General features: G+C 40.5%; 1 protein-coding gene across 1 annotated transcript; it reads right to left on the bottom strand.

Annotated features, from left to right (window-relative positions):
• Window positions 1-1,761: 1,761 nt before the first annotated feature.
• LOC112069019 (CD9 antigen) lies at window positions 1,762-12,139 on the bottom strand. The gene is made up of 8 exons (XM_024136270.2): window positions 11,945-12,139; window positions 7,571-7,673; window positions 3,628-3,725; window positions 2,921-2,995; window positions 2,719-2,814; window positions 2,520-2,585; window positions 2,107-2,190; window positions 1,762-1,973 (listed from the first exon to the last, which is right to left on the bottom strand). Exons 1-8 carry the CDS (start codon window positions 12,011-12,013, stop codon window positions 1,908-1,910), a joined length of 657 nt encoding a protein of 218 aa, XP_023992038.1. The 5' UTR covers window positions 12,014-12,139; the 3' UTR covers window positions 1,762-1,907.
• Window positions 12,140-18,193: the final 6,054 nt, after the last annotated feature.

Here is an 18,193-nt window from a genome sequence, read left to right as displayed (position 1 = left end):
AATAACTACCGTGGTAGGTTTTGATACTCTTATGTAGGTGTCATAACCAACCATAAAATAACTACCGTGGTAGGTTTTGACACTCTTATGTAGGTGTCATAACCAACCATAAAATAACTACCGTGGTAGGTTTTGACACTCTTATGTAGGTGTCATAACCAACCATAAAATAACTACCGTGGTAGGTTTTGACACTCTTATGTAGGTGTCATAACCAACCATAAAATAACGCAATATATGTCACAACAGGTTCAAATATATGTGTCATGACAAGTTATGTCAGCTGTTATGACAAATTATGACATGGTTATTATGACCATTTCATAATGTGTTATGATGCTTGGTGTCAGGTAGTGTTCCCGGTTTTCATAATTTTTTATCTGGCATTAGTGCGTAAACCTAAGCTTTAGGGCTTACCTGTATGTTAAAACTTAATTTTTCAATAAAAAAATGTTCAAGCGAAAAATGGGAACTGTACAGTGCATTTTCTATATTTGCTGGTTAGCGTCAGGCATCAGATTTGACCATTATCACATATAGTCGGGCATCAGATTTGACCATTATCACATATAGTCGGGCGGTTGAGGATGGGTTATTATGAGTTGCGGGTGAACAATCAACAGACCCCCACATCCCTAATGTTTGTCAAATACAACTAATAGCTTTCTGCTATTAACTAGGTTAAATTGTTTAATTTCTTTTAGCTTTCTCACGGGAGATCCATAAACATTTAAATAGGATAGAAACAGAACTCATTTTACCAAATGGACATGCTGATAAAATAAAAGCATTCAATGTCTTCYTTTTTGTTTGACATTATAAGCATACATAACCTGGATCTACAACAGTGTGCACCAACTGTGTGCAAACAATATTAACACCCACTAGATAGAATTCATTCAAAATATACACTAACTCACTGGAACAGTTCACACGTGTTCTCTGAAACCTCACACAGGACAATGCAAAAAGGCTTGAACATCCAGGTTGGACATTAAAATAATGACAGTACGGTGCTTCATAAAATGTAGCTGCCTCCTGACACAGAATATTAATGACAAATGAATGTCTGTTGGTCAAGTTGAAATCAGCTCTTTTCCAACAAAAGGTGCAGGGTTTGCTTGTAGCAGAGCAACACTATTCTGACGGGCCAAGCAAAGGAAAACAACATACGGTTTGTTAAAGTAAAATATGCAGCTGTGGTAGGAATAGGTTGCTTGGGCTTGTCTATACAAAGATACACATTTGAGACATTTAGTGAGTAATGAAATGTATGATGCATACAGTAAGTGCAAGTCCCAAAAACWGTTATGTAAAACTCAATGACTGAAGTTAAGATTACTGACCTAAATACAACTTTACAAGCAGACAACGTACGACTACAGTAGCTCTGTACACAAAATTAACCCTTAAACTGAGGTTACAAGACATTGAATAAATAACGTTAAAAACAGTTTGTATACAGCAATGCTCCTCAGCCATCACATTCCTGCGTCAAAGAGGAAGACGTTACATGAACATGGAACGCTAGCAGTGTTAGAGGATGCGAAAAATGGGGAATGTCTCAGAGTAGTGCCAAATGCTGAGCCACGTTGTGCTTGGAGAGGAGTGCAGTAAGAGGCCAGTTATTCAGGTCACAGAGATGCCAAAGGAGAGAGAGGGGGCCTGGACTAACTGCCTCTGTCCAGGGGACGGGGAAACCCCTGTCAACATTTGAGTGTGTGATATCACACCCGCACCACTAAATTGACCCCTGGATTTGAATGTTTGTGTTAAAAAAGGCTCCCCTGTCCTCCAACCCAGATGTGATGTACCCTCCTTGTTCCGGCATTGTGATGATGAAGAGCTGGTGAGTCGATATTAAGCCTGCAGGGTAGGAGGGGTAAGGCCGGAGCTAMTGGGTTTTTCTAGATCACCTCCCTGTTGTTCCGAATTGCACAGCAGAGGACCATACTGAAGATCATACCAATGACCTGAGGAGAGAACAAAAAACGATATTATAAGCTTGTAATACAGTTTTATGCAGATTTCTTGTAACATTTTWAAAATAATTATATAACGAGTTACCATATGTAATTTGTGCCCGAGTGTCAGTAAGATTCTTACCATTACTCCTGCAACACCAATCCCCACATATCCGATAATGTAGAGCTTTTCATTGAAAAAGTCCATTATTGCATTCAGACAGTTCTGGAAACACACATAGCATAATATCACTTACAATACCTTTATTCACTTTTTCTTAATAAGAGAACATTAGGGTAAATTCATTAGCCTCTATAGAGCATACATTATCTCTGAAACCCATGATCTAAGCACAGCTATAGGTACCACTGTACTATAACTAGCCTATAAAACTAGATATTAATAATCTAATTTGAAATTAGGTAAAATAGATAACAGCCGGCCTAAAGTAATGGCTATCAGACTGGAACTACGGTAAACAATGTTGTTTTCAATGGGGTTATACTGCCACCTAGAGGAATGTATGATACTGCAGCAGGAAGAGTTGTTTGTACCTTTAGGTCTTCATCACCAGGAAGACACATAGACGGGTTAGTCACTGAGTCCCCACAGCAATTCAGCTACAAATGGAAAAAAAACAGAATATAACAAATAAATATAGCATATCAAAACATAGAAATGGACAACATTGACAATGTGACATGATCAATAAGTACTTAATGAGAGCATAAAGAAAACTGTAGTTTAACTCACAACAGTGTGGTAAATTGCTGCTATTGCCGTCCGGTTGGAATTTTCAGAACCTTCTGAAATAGATTCACTGTAGAACTTTTGAACATCTTCAATGATCTAAAAGATAGATTAAGGATGAATTGAAATTAGTCAGAGATTGCAGTATCAATAAATTGTCTTTCATTCAAGTTTAATATCAGAACATTGATTCGAGTGGATATACCTTGTCTTTGCTCATGAATCCAAACACACCTGCAGCAACCTCTGCACCAACGATTACAAGAAGGCAGGCAAAGAACTGCAAAACAGAGAGGGCAGTGACATATTAAACCAATAAGGCCTGAGGGGGTGTGGTATATCGCCAATATATACCACGACTAAGGGCTGTTCTAATGCACAATGCAACGCGGAGTTCCTGGATACAGCCCTTAGCCGTGGTATATTGGCCATATACCACAACCCCCTGAGGTGCCTTATTGCTATTATAAACTGGTTACCAACATAACTAAAGCAGTAGAAAGAAATGTTGTCATACCCATGGTATACCGTCTGATATACCACRGCTGTCAGCCAATCAGCATTMAGGGCTCGAACCACCCAGTTCATTTTAATGCATAGCCTACCATACAGTATCCTGTACATATGGCCAGGATTTTCCCCAGATCAGGACATATGGTTAGTAAAAACTCAGGGCCTGCTGACAGTATACTCATAAGAGAAGCCCACCGGGCAAACACTGGCGGAATCAATGTTGTTTTCACGTCAGTTCAATGCAATTATGTTGAACCAACGTGGAATGGACATTGAATTGACGTCTGTGCCCAGTGGGAGGCTTGTGTTGACTCAAAATGGTTGGGTAGAGCTAAGTTAAAATTGCATTCCACTGAACAGAGACAGGTGCCTAAGGTAAAACTCCCACCAATTACCCACCGACGCAAGAAGACACTGTGACTCCTTCACAGCTCCACAGCAACCAAAGAATCCCACCAGTGTCATTCCCCCACCTGCACCAATCAGTATGTACACGGCTGAGGAGAGATAGACCAGGGAAGAGTGAGCGGGGGGGGGGGGGGGGGTGTTCAGTGAATAAACAGATGGAGATAGCATTAAGAAAGATTGTTGCACATGGACCAAACCATGCAGCAACACAATCTAGATAACTGCAAACTGAAGTGTAGGAATATCCCGTATATAATACAGCTAACATTTAACATTCTGAAGTGTAGGAATATCCCGTATATAATACAGCTAACATGTTAACATTCTGAAGTGTAGGAATATCCCGTATATAATACAGCTAACATGTTAACATTCTGAAGTGTCAGATGTGGAAAATACAGGAGCTGAAAGGAGATGCAAAATCCTGACAGCTGTGAAAAGTGTCATTAAAACAAGGTACTTTTCCACTTCAAGTGCTAATTGCACATTATTCAAAGTGCCTCTCGTTGATTTGAATATATTTGTAAACCCGAATATCTTGTGTTGCTAAGTAATCCAAGCACATCTTTGCTAAACTTGCAGCAGTACATTTCTCTACAATGTCTCTCATCAACACAACACTCATTTTCAGAGGCATGTGCATGTCGTTAGCTCTCCACCCCTGCGTTGAGCAACATTACCCCTATCAACACAAAGAGTAGGAAAGATAATAACCCCCTCACTACCAGCCCTGTGATGTCCCCCCTCACTACCAGCCCTGTGATGCCCCCCCCCCTCACTACCAGCCCTGTGATGCCCCCCCCTCACTACCAGCCCTGTGATGTCCCCCTCCCCCTCACTACCAGCCCTGTGATGTCCCCCCCTCCCACTATCAGCCCTGTGATGTCCCCCTCCTCCACATCAGCCCTGTGATGTCCCCCCTCACTACCAGCCCTGTGATTGCCCCCTCACTACCAGCCTTGTGATGTCCCCCTCCCACTACAAGCCTGTGATGTCCCCCTCCCACTACAAGCCATGTGATGTCCCCCTCCCACTACAAGCCCTGTGATGTCCCCCTCACTAACCAGCCCTGTGATGTTTCCCCTCACTACCAGCCCTGTGAGTCCCCCTCACTCCAGCCCTGTGATGTTCCCCCACTACCAGCCCTGTGATGTCCCCCTCACTACAGCCCTGTGATGCCCCCACCCCTCACTACCAGCCCTGTGGTGCCCCCCATACCCCTCACTACCAGCCTGTGTTTGCCTCCTACACCTCTCACTACCAGCCTGTGGTGCCCCCCATACCCCTCACTACCAGCCCTGTGTTGCCCTCCTACACCTCTCCTACCAGCCCTGTGGTGCCACCCACACCCTCACTACCAGCCCTGTGGTGCCCACCCACACCCCTCACTACCAAGCCCTGTGGTGCCCACCCACACCCCTCACTACCAGCCCTGTGGTGCCCACCCACACCCCTCACTACCAGCCCTGTGGTGCCCACCCACACCCCTCACTACCAGCCCTGTGTGCCCCACCCACACCCCTCACTACCAGCCCTGTGGTGCCCCCCACACCCCCACTACCAGCCCTGTGGTGCCCCCCTACCCCTCACTACCAGCCCTGTGTGCCCCCCATACCCCTCACTACCAGTCCTGTGTTGCCCTCCTACACCTCTCCACTACCAGCCCTGTGATAGGGTAGTAATGGTACACCAGGGCAGTCCCCATGCTTCGTGTTCAGGGCTTAATCAACGACACAGGCAGGAACTGCTATGGCTGCCTAATTAAACCACATTGGGGCCGTGGTGCGCCAAGGTTGTTTTCGTTGCTTAAAGAACAATAGACAGGAGGTGTGGCGAAGCGTCCACTGTGGCTGCRCTGTGGTTGGGGTTAGGAAACTGGGAACAAGAGGGCTGGCTGAGCTCAAAGCTGATCTCCTGCTTAGCAATGGAAAACACCATGAGACAAGACAGGTGCCTTGCTTTACACAAACAAAGCTAGCGACGTTGATAAGAGAGACCTTCCCAACACATGTACAGCACTCATCCTTATCAATATCTGCCATATCTAAGCATTTGCACTTCTGTGTTGGCCCAGCATTGGTGGAGGATAGCAATGGGCAATGCAAATCTTTAAGAGTTCAGTGTGCAAATCTACTGTGGCTGCTCCCCATAGGCTTGTCTCAGCTTAGACAGACACAGAAGTGACAGAATGGAAAGTGAATCATCCGTAGGGAATGCTGYATCTTGCCCCTCTATGGTATCTCTGTCTGTTCAGTCTGGACTTGTCTCGTCGGGACAGCTGCAATAAGGCCTTTCTCTCTCCTATGGTTCTTATGCAGCCCAAGATTATATGCGTCTTGTGTTGCCAAGGCAATATGATAAAAGCATGATCAATCGTAGTGAATTTTGTTTTGGTTGCAACGTCTCCACATTAAATGTGAAATTAAATGGATAAGAACACATGGTTATGCATGTATTGTTGGCTACAACCAATAGACTCTTAGAAGAAAATAAAGTGCTATCTAGAACCTAAAAGGGTTATTCGGCTGTCTCCCTAAGAGAACGCTTTTTGGTTCCAGGTAGAAGCCAAAAGGGTTCTGTTCTACCTGGAACCAAAAAGGGTGTTCCTATGGGGATAGCTGAAGAACCCTTTTGGAACCCTTTTTTCTAAGAGTCTATTACCAAACTCAGAGGTCACTATGTTGGGTAAGAAGCTCTCTTTGTGCCACATGGTTTGGATGCCCAGGCAAGCGCTGGTATGACATTTGCATTGAAAGCCAAAATTAACTTGATAGTGTTATCATAACCAGCTACATTACATACATCATCCCAAAGCTTGGGCATCTATCCAGATCTTCTTTTACTGCATTTAACTAGGATTGAATCAAGAAGTTGACACCAGATGTCAATATCACAATGTGCAATGAATGACGCAATGTTTGATGATATCATGACTTTCTGGCTGATGGGAGTGGCGGTCGCTAGGAGACTGTWGCCTCAGAGCACCCTGAGGGCAGCAGCCAACTGGGTGAAGGCATGGTGAAGAGCTGATGAATTGAAGTCACCATTTTAGGTCATGCTCTAAATGGGAGTAACAAGAATAGGCTGCATTCTACTAATTTTCATGTTGGAGACCCATTGAGAGAGATGCTATTGTATGGAACACTGAACTGAAGTGTACTTAATACTGAACGTTGAGAAGGTACTGTGTGAATGTTATTGTTATCGTTTTCATATAATTGGACGCTCAGGAAAATGCCCCTCCAAGCACGTTCTCTTCAAAAAGCTCATGTGGGAAATATGTTTGTTGTTGCAAGAATAAACCTGTGATTATGTTCTAAAAGGGGATGATGACCCACAGGCAATTGACTGCTGACTCTAATAGAATAAGCCATCAAAAAGGTAAGATTCCTGTCATAGCATATACACTGAGTGACATAGACTGACCAGGTGAATCCAGGTAAAAGCTGATGTCACTTGTTAAATCCACTTCAATCAGTGTAGATGAAGGGGAGAAGACAGGTTAAAGAAGGATTTTTAAACATTGAGACAATTGAGACATGGATTGTGTACACTAACATTCAAAAGTTTGGGGTCACTTAGAAATGTCCTTGTTTTTTAAAGAAAAGCACATTTCTTGTCCTTTAAAATAACATCAAATTGATCAGAAATACAGTGTAAACATTGTTAATGTTGTAAGTTACTATCGTAGTAAATACTGTACTTCAAACGTATTCCTACGCTAGTGAACATTGTAGGTAGCTGGGCTGTGTTCCGTACAAGGAAATGTGAGGAMATTTTTTGAAAACCTTTTTTGAAACAGAGGAGATGTTAGCATTTTGCTATGGTTATGTTGTGCCATACTAAACACGAGACTGGTAACTAATTCCAATAGAACAGTTGGGAGGGTGTTCAGCTGGTCTGGGCTCCTGGTCTCACTGTGAACTGGACTCACCTATGAAGAAGGTCTCAGGGGCTTCCTCTCCAGTCAGGAGCTGGACTGTCTCTGGGTCAAACCTCAGCCATAATCCCACTGCCAACACAAATGAGCCACACAGCTGGGGTGCAGAAAAGGAGAGATCAAGCATAAACATACACCAATATTCACTGTATAACATTTAGTGGAAATAAATAAATACATGTATTCATTAATCATCAACATTGTTATACAGATATTCACTGTTTAACAATGCAACACATTGACAATCAATTAACCCATTCTGCACAATCTTGTATACATTTACATTTACATTTAAGTCATTTAGCAGATGCTCTTATCCAGATACATTCTTTGTTTTTATGTCATCATGAACCGTAACCTTTATTAAATCATGATATAGATGAGATACAGACTGATTGGTGTCTATTAATAATAACATTGTCTAGAGTTGACCTTGAGAACAGATCAGGACACTGCACAGCACTGATCCCCATGACAGCCTTACCAGATACAAGGTGGTATTCCATCCATKTGCTGCCTGGCCTTACATAGAGGCTGAGCAGATACCCTTGGGCAGACTCCTCAATAAAACATTTTACTCAGAAAAAAAACAACTCTCAAAAATGGCTGTTTTCATTAAAAGGAACAGCCAGTACGAAAATAATTGACTTCACAACTAACCATAGCCCTTGTGTGTCCTCTGTGTCCTATTAAAAATCCATACACCATAAACAGTTGTTTTCAACCATTACTGCACATAGTAGAAATCTAATGGTATTATGTTGTAATAAAAAAGKAACACGTGCTAACTAGTCTGCTTTTAACCTCTGGGGCCTTCGGCCTTCAGAGCACCATGTTGAGGGGCAGCCRAAGTAGACACGGCCCCAAGACGCTGACCTAAGGTCAGTGTTACATTTTAAACCCCTAATGGGGATGAATAAGCAGAGGGATAGGCAGAGGGTAAACTAATACTACATCTGTGCCTACAGCTAAAACCTAGACAGGGCAGAGCAGCCCGTGGTGTCTCAGCCTCAAGCTGTGTCCACTACCACCCCGCCCTCTTTGGCTTTCTCCTCACCACTATGACCCTGCCCTCATTGGCTCAGCTCACAACGCTGCTGCTTTTGTCTCATAACTGGGCACAAAGGGCTCCTGTCTGAYGAAGTGACACCACTCTGGGGATGACCAATTGTCTTACTGTGGGCAGAGAGCTCTAGATCGTAAAGTCGGGAACAGAGATACTCTAATATCCATAATATTACGTATATCATCAAGAACAATGTATTTGTATTTCAGTTTCAGAAACGTGACACATTGGTCAAAAAAGGTACTTTAAGAAAACTTTTTAAAAACTTCATATATGAACACATATATTAGCAATGTGACAACAATTGTTAGATAATATCTGATAGCATTGTTCCCTTATTCTTCGGGTAAAGGCCTAAAAGTCCATTAGCAAGTTGGCCTGGAAACCCGACGTTTCGGGCAGAAATTAGCGTTTGAATCAAGCAAGTTTCCTCTCATAACCTCTACAAGCCAGAATGTTGAATAAAATAATATTTTAACATACTTTACAGGTTGTCCATACAGTTGGTCCTTTTGGCCGGTAAGAATGTGAGACAATATATCCTATGTTTTTTAAAGCGCTGGCAATGTGTTCAGATTTCTATCACCTGCAGCATGCACAGAACCATGTAAGCACGTGCATGAGCTCGGGCAAGTATGCATGCGTCTTGTTCATGTATTTTTATCTTGTGTGCCCACTTCAGGTGATAGAAATCTGAACACAATACCAGCGSTTTGAAATGTCGATGTAATTATACTTTCCTGTGAATATATTCTCACCGCTAAAAGGACCAACCGCACAGACAACCGGTAAAGTATGTTAAAATATAATTGTATTCAACATTCTGTCTTGTAGAGGTTGTGAGAGAAAACTTGACTGATTCAAACGCWAATTTCTTCCCTAGAATTAAATGCAATTCAACGTCGGGTTTCCAGGCAATAAGCAAATGTAAACTTGATATTCCAAGAATGAGCAAAGTCTGTTCTAAAATACCAACAGCCTTCTTTAAGATGTGACTAAAACAGACCCCATCGCCTCTGACAAAACTCAACACATTCCCAGAAAAAAAATAACATCACAATGCCAAATTGTTCATGGGAGGGGGGTCGGAAATGTGGTGAGCCATCATAGCCATAGAATTAGGAGTTTCAAAACTAGAATGGAGAGTAACCGTCTTATGACGGCCTAAATGTCAGACATTTTAGTCAGGGAGTTGGTCAACCATGATTTGCCAGTGCTGAGATAAAAATGTTCTATTATGTTATTGACTGTACGTTTGTTTATGTGTAACAACTCTGTTGTTGTTTTTGTCGCACTGCTTTGCTTTATCCTGGCCAGGTCGCAGTTGTAAATGAGAACTTGTTCTCAACTGACCTAACTGGTTAAATAAAGGTGAAATGAAAAAATAAAAATAATGCATTTTAAGAATGTATCTGCACTGTATGTTTGATAGCTAGCTAGCCAGCTTTAGAGGAATGATTCCATAAATGTTTCAGATTCACTGCTAATAGTCTGAGTCGATATTCACCCACGCCCACAAATTGAGGGAAACAAAMAWWWWWTTGCCATTGACCCACAGTATAAAAGAGCCAACTTCATAGCTAATTTTCTGTTATRCAGAAATAACAAAACGTGCCGAAAAGCTAAAGTTATCTTTAGACATGTTGGACTTTTCTTAAATGTAGTTTTGTAATTGACTAAAACAAGCAGACAAGAAAATTGTGTTTAAAAAAGGTCATGTTTTTGGTGTGAGCCAATGGGGTAACCTAGGTAAGCACTGGTTGTTTCCACACTGGCGGGTAGGGCCGCGACGTTCTATCTAATACCGACTGGGACTACAGTGGTTCTTTCTTTAAAAGTTGCGTCGTACTGCAGCACAGCTTGCGGGCTGCCGCAGAATTCTATGGCGCGTTATTTTAGTGTCAGCCATTGTTGCCATTAATGCTAGTTAGTGCTAGTTTGACCACCAGAGGGCATCTTTGAGCAGCATTTGACTGTTTTTAATACTGGCTGAACTAGAGAATTTAAAACCTTTTTTTTGTAAGATCATAGTATATGGGATTGATTTTAAGAAGTTTATGCCAACATTCCATTCAAACAATGCAGTACATCCACAGACATACACTGACTGAAATCAGTTGATGATAAGACTTAGACAAGTTGTAAATGCAACAAGTACTGATATTGTATTATATAATAGCACTCACAGCTTTCCAATGAAACAAAACATGGAGACATGTATGGTCTGTTTACATATTTTAGGCTATTTATCGGAAAATTGGTATAAAACCCATGGAAACTATATTTTAATTAATAATGTAGAGTGACAATAATACTATTACACAATTTCTGATATATCACATAACTTTTATTTTCCTACATAAGAAAAATCAAGATTATTCCTCTACTGCCATTCATTCCAATTAGACAGGTTTGGATGTCTCCCTGACCAATATGGCTGCCTTTTCTGCCCCAGTCTGGAACTGTGAGGTTTTATGACATATCCCATCTAGTTATTTAATAGGATTTCTATTATCATAGATAGCTATGTTGGAAATGTAGAAACAAACTGCAGTTCTGCAACAAATTCATAGGCCTATGCTATGTTTGACTCACAGCAACATAGTGAGACTGTATAAAGCCTCGTTATTGTTATGTAATTTTCTTGTCACTTTTTGATATATATATATATWTTTTTTACTTTAGTTTATTCAGTAAATATTTTCCAACTCTATTTCTTGAACTTCATTGTTGGTTAAGGGCTTGTTAAGTAAGCATTTCACGGTAAAGTCTACACCTGTTGTATTCGGCGCATGTGACAAATACGATTTAATTTGAAAATGTAATTTGAACATACTTTTTGCAGACATATAATAGTTGTTAACATAGTTAATTCACGCATTTTGTTGACGTTATACATGAAATTCAGATGGTACAATGTGCCACATCATGGTTAAAGAAGGATGAGAATAGAAAGAGAGTGTGTGTACAGTACGTGTGTGTATGTGTGAGGAAGTCCTATCTCATCCGTCTGAATAAGACTACTATTGGTAACAACATACGTGGAAAAAAGAAACGAGTTATATTGATAACTCTGATAAAAATCAGATAACATTGCAGAGACAGACCTTAAACGAAATTAAGTTTCCCTCCAGACCTAGATAAGAATATAAATGAATCGGCTTCAACCAGCGTGAGAGATTCACTCGCTGCAAAATGCATCCGCAATTTATAAGGAGTCACGATCAATTATGCACACATACAACCTTGTTTATGATTGAATAACTGTATATTAATTGATCGATAGTAGGACCAACACTTACCCATAATATGAAGTTGAAAACGAAAAGGAGATATTTCACGCATTTCATCCCACCTTGCACTTTACTCATGATTCCAGAGTTTAAAAAAAATCCTRGATCCTAATACAAGATCAAGAAGAGAGTGAGACTTTGTTCAAAAATGTGGGTTGGAAATAACTGGACATCAACCATACAACCCGCGCTGCAATCTCAAAATAATTGCAGGAGCCAAAGATTTTTAAGGAAACCAAGATAGACCAGAACTTGTCATTTCCAATAACAACAAATGAGTCAGAGTGGGCAGAACAAGCAAGGAGGTGGGCAGAGCCAAGCACGCGCTAGCAATATCCTATTGGCGCGTTCTAGTTTACATCTGCATATTTCCGTGATGTGCGCGTGTGCATTAACTCAATTCGCCGTTGCACTCCTAAACAGCGCGATTTTTACAAACTTTTGCAAAGGGTGAAGTCTACAAAACTTGGTCCGTTCCGTTCATAACAGATTCTAGTTTTGGGAACAGAAACTGTATTGAGATCAAATGTTTAATTGATGAGAAGATTTGCAAAATGTCGGCCAAAATCCATGTCGTTCCATCTTCTCCCACAGCCCGCCAGTGGGCTTCCCCGCACTACCCTATTTGGTAGTGAGTGGATCCGCACATCGGATGCTTCTCATTTATACATCCAGTGAAATATCTGTCTCATTGTTATATCTGTAGAGGAATTTTACACTAGTTGTCGGACCGCCCATTTTCTGTCATTGACTCGTGAGTGTAGAGATTAATCAGATAGCTGGGTTAGCTGACAACGTCACGAAACCGATATCGACACTTTAATGGGGTAAAAATCTCTTGTTGTGATTATGGATGACCAGGTAGTTAACTATCAGCAATGACACGAAACTGCCATGTGGGAAATCGTAAGTGACTCGTCTCAGCTAGTTTCATCTTGTTCTTTATACAATGTCTCGTTTTGAGGTGTTTTGACTGATTTTAGCTAGCTACCAACAACTGCAAGCTGTATTTGAGCGACAACAAGTGCTCATTGTGTAAATGTATATATGTTTTCAATAAACATTGGAGAAAAAATATAGTTTATATTTTGTCAACAATCTTAACCGGTTTTGTTGCTAAACAACCAATCCCACTACCTCACCAGTGGACGTGTCATAATACCCATAAAACCTAGCGGCAAACACAGAAATGGTTCCAATCGTTTTTTTTTCACCTTTCATTTTTCCATTAGTGATTTTAGAACCACTTCAAAGGCTTGTGTTTCATGTAGGCTTTCCCTGGCGTGACGTTTTGATAACCGTGTAWATCTCTCTTGGACAAGGTGAYTTTTATCAATATATTCGGCTCTATTTACTCTGATTCGAAAATGCTAATTAGCATAAATGTAGACATGCAAGATCCCTGCATTACACCACAACACTTTTAAACGTGTTACTAGATGTTATCATATCAGGAGAAGAACAAGTGAAGGAAGCTGGATTTGGAAAATGGATGAAGGTAGGGTAGGTTTATAGCGAGAAGATGGAGAGTTCCAAAGTGTCAAGTTGAGGGTCCATGGAGCATAAAAGGCAAAGTGTGGAATAAGGGGTAACTAGAGGGATGGTTGGCCACGGCATTAACATTAAAAGGTGTGCTGGTGTGCTTCTGCATCCCATTTTAGGTCGTCACAAATATCCTAGCCCATGTCCAGTCATACTCAGGGTCTCAGCGTGTGTCCCTCGATGTCATTCCATCTCGGTTGCAGCGTTCAAATTGTGGTCATCATGTGTCTGAATCACAACATTAAAGATGAGTGATCACAGTATTTCCACAAATTGAGTCATAGACAATAAAACTTAAGCAATGAGGACAGCATTTGGTTGACAACATGGTGGTTTAATTAAACTGTGTCTACTGTGTGTGAATGATGGAAGAATCTTACCCCAGCTGTAGGTCCATTTGAGTGTGTGTGGTCACTTAGGCCTGCACATCAACCAGTACTGGGACAATTGGAGACTTGGTTTGTMTTCAGGTATGCATCTGTAAAGGTCAGGTACTAAATTGAGGAAGTTAACAATCTATGCCTTTAAATTGAATTCAAAGTTGACACAAATGATAAACTAAGCAATACGATGCAACAAACTACAACACATATGAACCACACAGGCCAGAACAATAGCCTACAGTACCAGTCAAAAGTTTGAACACACCTACTCATTCAAGGTTTTTATTTATTTATTTTTTACCATTTTCTACATTGTAGAATAGTAGTGAAGACATCAAAACTATGAAATAACACACATGGAATCATTTTGTAACCAAAAAAGTGTTAAATCCAAATATATTTTATATTTGAGATTCTTTAAAAGTACCTCCCTTTGCCTTGATGACAGATTTGCACGCTCTTGGAATTTTCTCAACCAGCTTCATGAGGTAGTTACCTGGAATGCCTTTCATTTAACAGATGTGCCTTGTTAATTTGTGGAATTTCTTTACTTAATTGCGTTTGAGTCAATCAGTTGTGTTGTCACAAGGTAGGGTTGGTATACAGAAGTTAGATTATTTGGTAAAATTCAAAGTCCATATTATGGCAAGAACAGCTCAAATAAGCAAAGAGAAATGACATCCATTACTTTAAGACATGAAGGTCAGTTAATCCAGAAAATTTCAAGAACTTTGAAAGTTTCTTCAAGTGCATTCGCAAAAACCATCAAGCGCTATGATGAAACTGGCTCTCATGAGACCTCCACAGGAAAGGAAGAGTTACCTCTGCTGCAGAGGATACATTTATTAGAGTTACAAGCCTCAGAAATTGCAGCCCAAATAAATTCTTCAGAGTTCAAGTAACAGACACATCTAAACAATCAACTGTTCAGAGGAGACTGCGTGAATCAGGCCTTCATGGTTGAATTGCTGCAAAAAAAACACTAGTAAGGACACCAATAATAAGAAGACTTGCTTGTGCCAAGAAACACGAGCATTGGACATAGAACAGTGGAAATCTATCCTTTGGTCTGCTGATCCAAATGTGTGATTTTTGGTTCCAACCGGCGTGTCTTTGTGAGATGCAGAGTAGGTGAATGGATGATCTCCGCATGTGTGGTTCCCACCGTGAAGCATGGAGGTGTGATGGTGTGTGGGTGCTTTTCTGATGACACTGTCAGTGATTTATTTAGAATTTAAGGCACACTTAACCAGCATGGCTAACAGCATTCTGCAGAGATATGCCATCCCACTGGTTTGGTTAGTGGGGCTATCCATTTGTTTTTCAACAGGACAATGACCCAACACACCTCCAGGCTGTAAGGGCTATTTGACCAAGAAGGAGAGTGATGGAGTGCTGCATCAGATGACCTGGCCTCCACAATCACCTGACATCAAGCCAATTTGAGATGGTTTGGGATGAGTTGGACCGCAGAGTGAAAAGCAGCCAACAAGTGCTCAGCATGTGTGGGAAGCATTCCAGGTGAAGCTGGTTGAGAGAATGCCAAGAGTGTGCAAAGCTGTCAAGGCAAAGGGTGGATACTTTGAAGAATCTAAAATGAAAAATATATTTTGATTTGTTTAAAAAAAATTGGGGTTACTACATGATTCCATAGCTGTTATTTTATAGTTTTGATGTCTTCACTATTATTCTATTATGTAGAAAATAGTACAAATAAAGAACCCCTTGAATGAGTAGGTGTGTCCAAACTTTTGACTGGTACTGTACATGSCTTGGCATCAGTCAACAAGTTCAAGTTCAACTTGAGAGTGAAACATGCACTCCAATTGTACCCATAGTAAAGAATAATGAYTTAAAAAGGATGGWCAGCTCCAGATCTGAATGGCAGGAATGTGTCTAAGCTTTTGTTCCAGCCCAGTTCATACCTGATTACAAATCATAACCTATCGCTGTGATTCATTATGTTGATTGTTTAAATCAGGTGTTACAGATGGTCTGGGACAAAACCCTTCACACACTCCTGCTCWTCAGGACTTCCTGCAATGACAAACAGACCACAGCAGGAGAATAGTGTTCCAGGTTGAAACAGGTTTTTGTAGTCCTGTATGATAGCCATATTAGCAGCTAATTAGCMATTTTTGGRGGGTAAATACAGGCAACTATATTGATTAAAGTTGCCTTGTCCGAGAGAGATTTACACAGTTATCAAAWTGTCACGCCATGGTGAGCCTACACAAAACACAGCCCTTATTTGAAGTGTTTATAAAATTCTTTATGGGAAAAATGAATGCTGGAAAAAATTATTGGAACCATTTCCAGATTTTATGGGTATAATGACTCATACTGCTTTGGTCTGTTTGTCATTGCAGGAAGTCCCRAAGAACAGGGGTGTGTGTGAAGGGTTTTGTCCCAGCCCAGCTCTAACACCTGACTTCAATAATATACATAACGAATCACGGAGATAGGCTATAATTTGTAATCCGTCCCGGATTGGCAATCTTTTAGGCGACTGAGGAATCAATGTGTAAGACTGACCAAAAAGGCTAAATCTATTATGTAACCACTCTTTCTGATTGTAAGGGGACAATGGCAAAATTCTGGAAAACTGTCAAATCTTTAAAGGGTTGCACTTTCTCCTCTCAGCACCAACAATTTATTAATTCTGGCCCCATTAGGATTTTTCTTCTCCATAATTGACGCATTTAATCGTCATTTTATTTCAGCAGGCTATCTGGGTTAAATGCTGATTTKTAGAAATTTTGCAGATGGTAGTCAAGTTTTTGCATTTTGGCAATTCACAGAAAAATATGTCCTTGATTCCTTRCTTGCTATAGATACCAATACATTCACAGGGGCTTACCAATTGGAGCCGGGTCTGCTCAAATATGCTGCCCCCCTCATTGCTGACTTTGTAACCCATATCTTAAAGCTAACATTTGTTATCAGGAAATATTCCAAAAGTATGGAAAACTCCTTATGTGCTGCCACTCCATAAGGGCGGAGATGGTAGTGATCTTGATAATTATCGTCCCATAGCCAGGCTTTCATGTCTAGCTAAGATTATCGAATCTTTGGTAAAAAAGCAACTACGCTCCTTTTTTATGAGCATGGTATTTTGAATATAAATCAATCTGGGTTTAGGCCAGGGCATAGCACTATTATAGCAACTACTTCAGTTGTTAATGATATTGTCAATGCTTTAGATGCTAAAATTAATTGTGCTGCCTTGTTTGTGGACMTGTCAAAAGCGTTTGATACTGTTGGTCATGCTATTTTGTTGAACAAGTTGTCCTCAAATGGCCTGGGCTCTGACGCCTGCTCTTGTTTTCATGATTATCTAAGTGACAGAAGTCCAAATTTCTTGAAGTACATAAAGGTGTTCCGCAGGGCTCAATTCTAGGACCTGTTCTTTTCACTATTTATATAAATGCTATTGGTCAGTCTGGTAAAAGTTGTACATTTCATCTATATGCAGATTATACTATTATGTACACAATTGCACTGACAGCTGACCTGGCTGTGACAAGGCTACTGTCTGATCTTGCAGCTGTACAGGAAGTCCTTACTGATTTAAAAATTTGTGCTTAATACAGGCAAAACTAAATACATTATATTTTCGAGTTCTTGTAAAATTGTCTCAGATTAATTATTACTTATTTATTACGCATGGTTCCATAATCGAATGAGTATCTGCATACATTGACATGGATTGACAATGAATTATCGTTCAAAGATTTAGTGGGCTTTTTTTTTTACTGAAACAGATCTTGTGTCTCTAGTAGCAGGAAGCAGATTGTGTAGTCAATCTTTCTACCTTTTCTTGATAATGGTGATTATATTTATCAAAGTGCAGCTGCTTCTACCCTTATCCCCCTAGATGCCGTTTTTCATAGAGCCCTTTGTTTTATCACAACAGACCGTTTTATTACTCATCAATGTATTATTTACCAAATGGTTGGTTGGACCACTTAGAAGTCACGTAGATCACATCAATATGCACTTTTTGTTTACAATGCCCTGCTCCATAAGCTTCCGACTTACCTAACTTCACTATTAGATGTAAAATGACAAGTTATCAAACCGTAAATTACAAGTTATCAAACCCGTTCACAGGATTGGTTAACTCTGGAGTAGAGGTCGACTGATTAATCAGGGCCGATTTCAAGTTTTCATAACAATTGGATATCGGTATTTTTGGACACCGATTTGGCCGATTAAAAAAAATATATATATATATTTTTTTACACCTTTATTTAACTAGGCAAGTCAGTTAAGAACACATTCTTATTTTCAATGACGGCCTAGGAACGGTGGGTTAACTGCCTTGTTCAGG

This window comes from Salvelinus sp. IW2-2015, unplaced genomic scaffold (assembly GCF_002910315.2).
Source record: "Salvelinus sp. IW2-2015 unplaced genomic scaffold, ASM291031v2 Un_scaffold859, whole genome shotgun sequence".
In the NCBI taxonomy this organism is placed as follows: Eukaryota; Metazoa; Chordata; class Actinopteri; order Salmoniformes; family Salmonidae; genus Salvelinus; species Salvelinus sp. IW2-2015.
The sequence above is the reverse complement of the archived record's forward strand: the minus strand, read 5'-3'. Positions and strand labels throughout refer to the sequence as shown.

Excerpts from the sequence above, each read along its gene's own strand:
- LOC112069019 (XM_024136270.2), bottom strand. The coding sequence starts at position 12,013 with ATGAGTAAAGTGCAAGGTGGGATGAAATGCGTGAAATATCTCCTTTTC. Across the intron at positions 7,674-11,944 it reads TTTTCAACTTCATATTATGG|CTGTGTGGCTCATTTGTGTT; the intron begins GTAAGTGTTGGT and ends TCTGCACCCCAG. Across the intron at positions 3,726-7,570 it reads CCCTGAGACCTTCTTCATAG|CCGTGTACATACTGATTGGT; the intron begins GTGAGTCCAGTT and ends ATCTCTCCTCAG.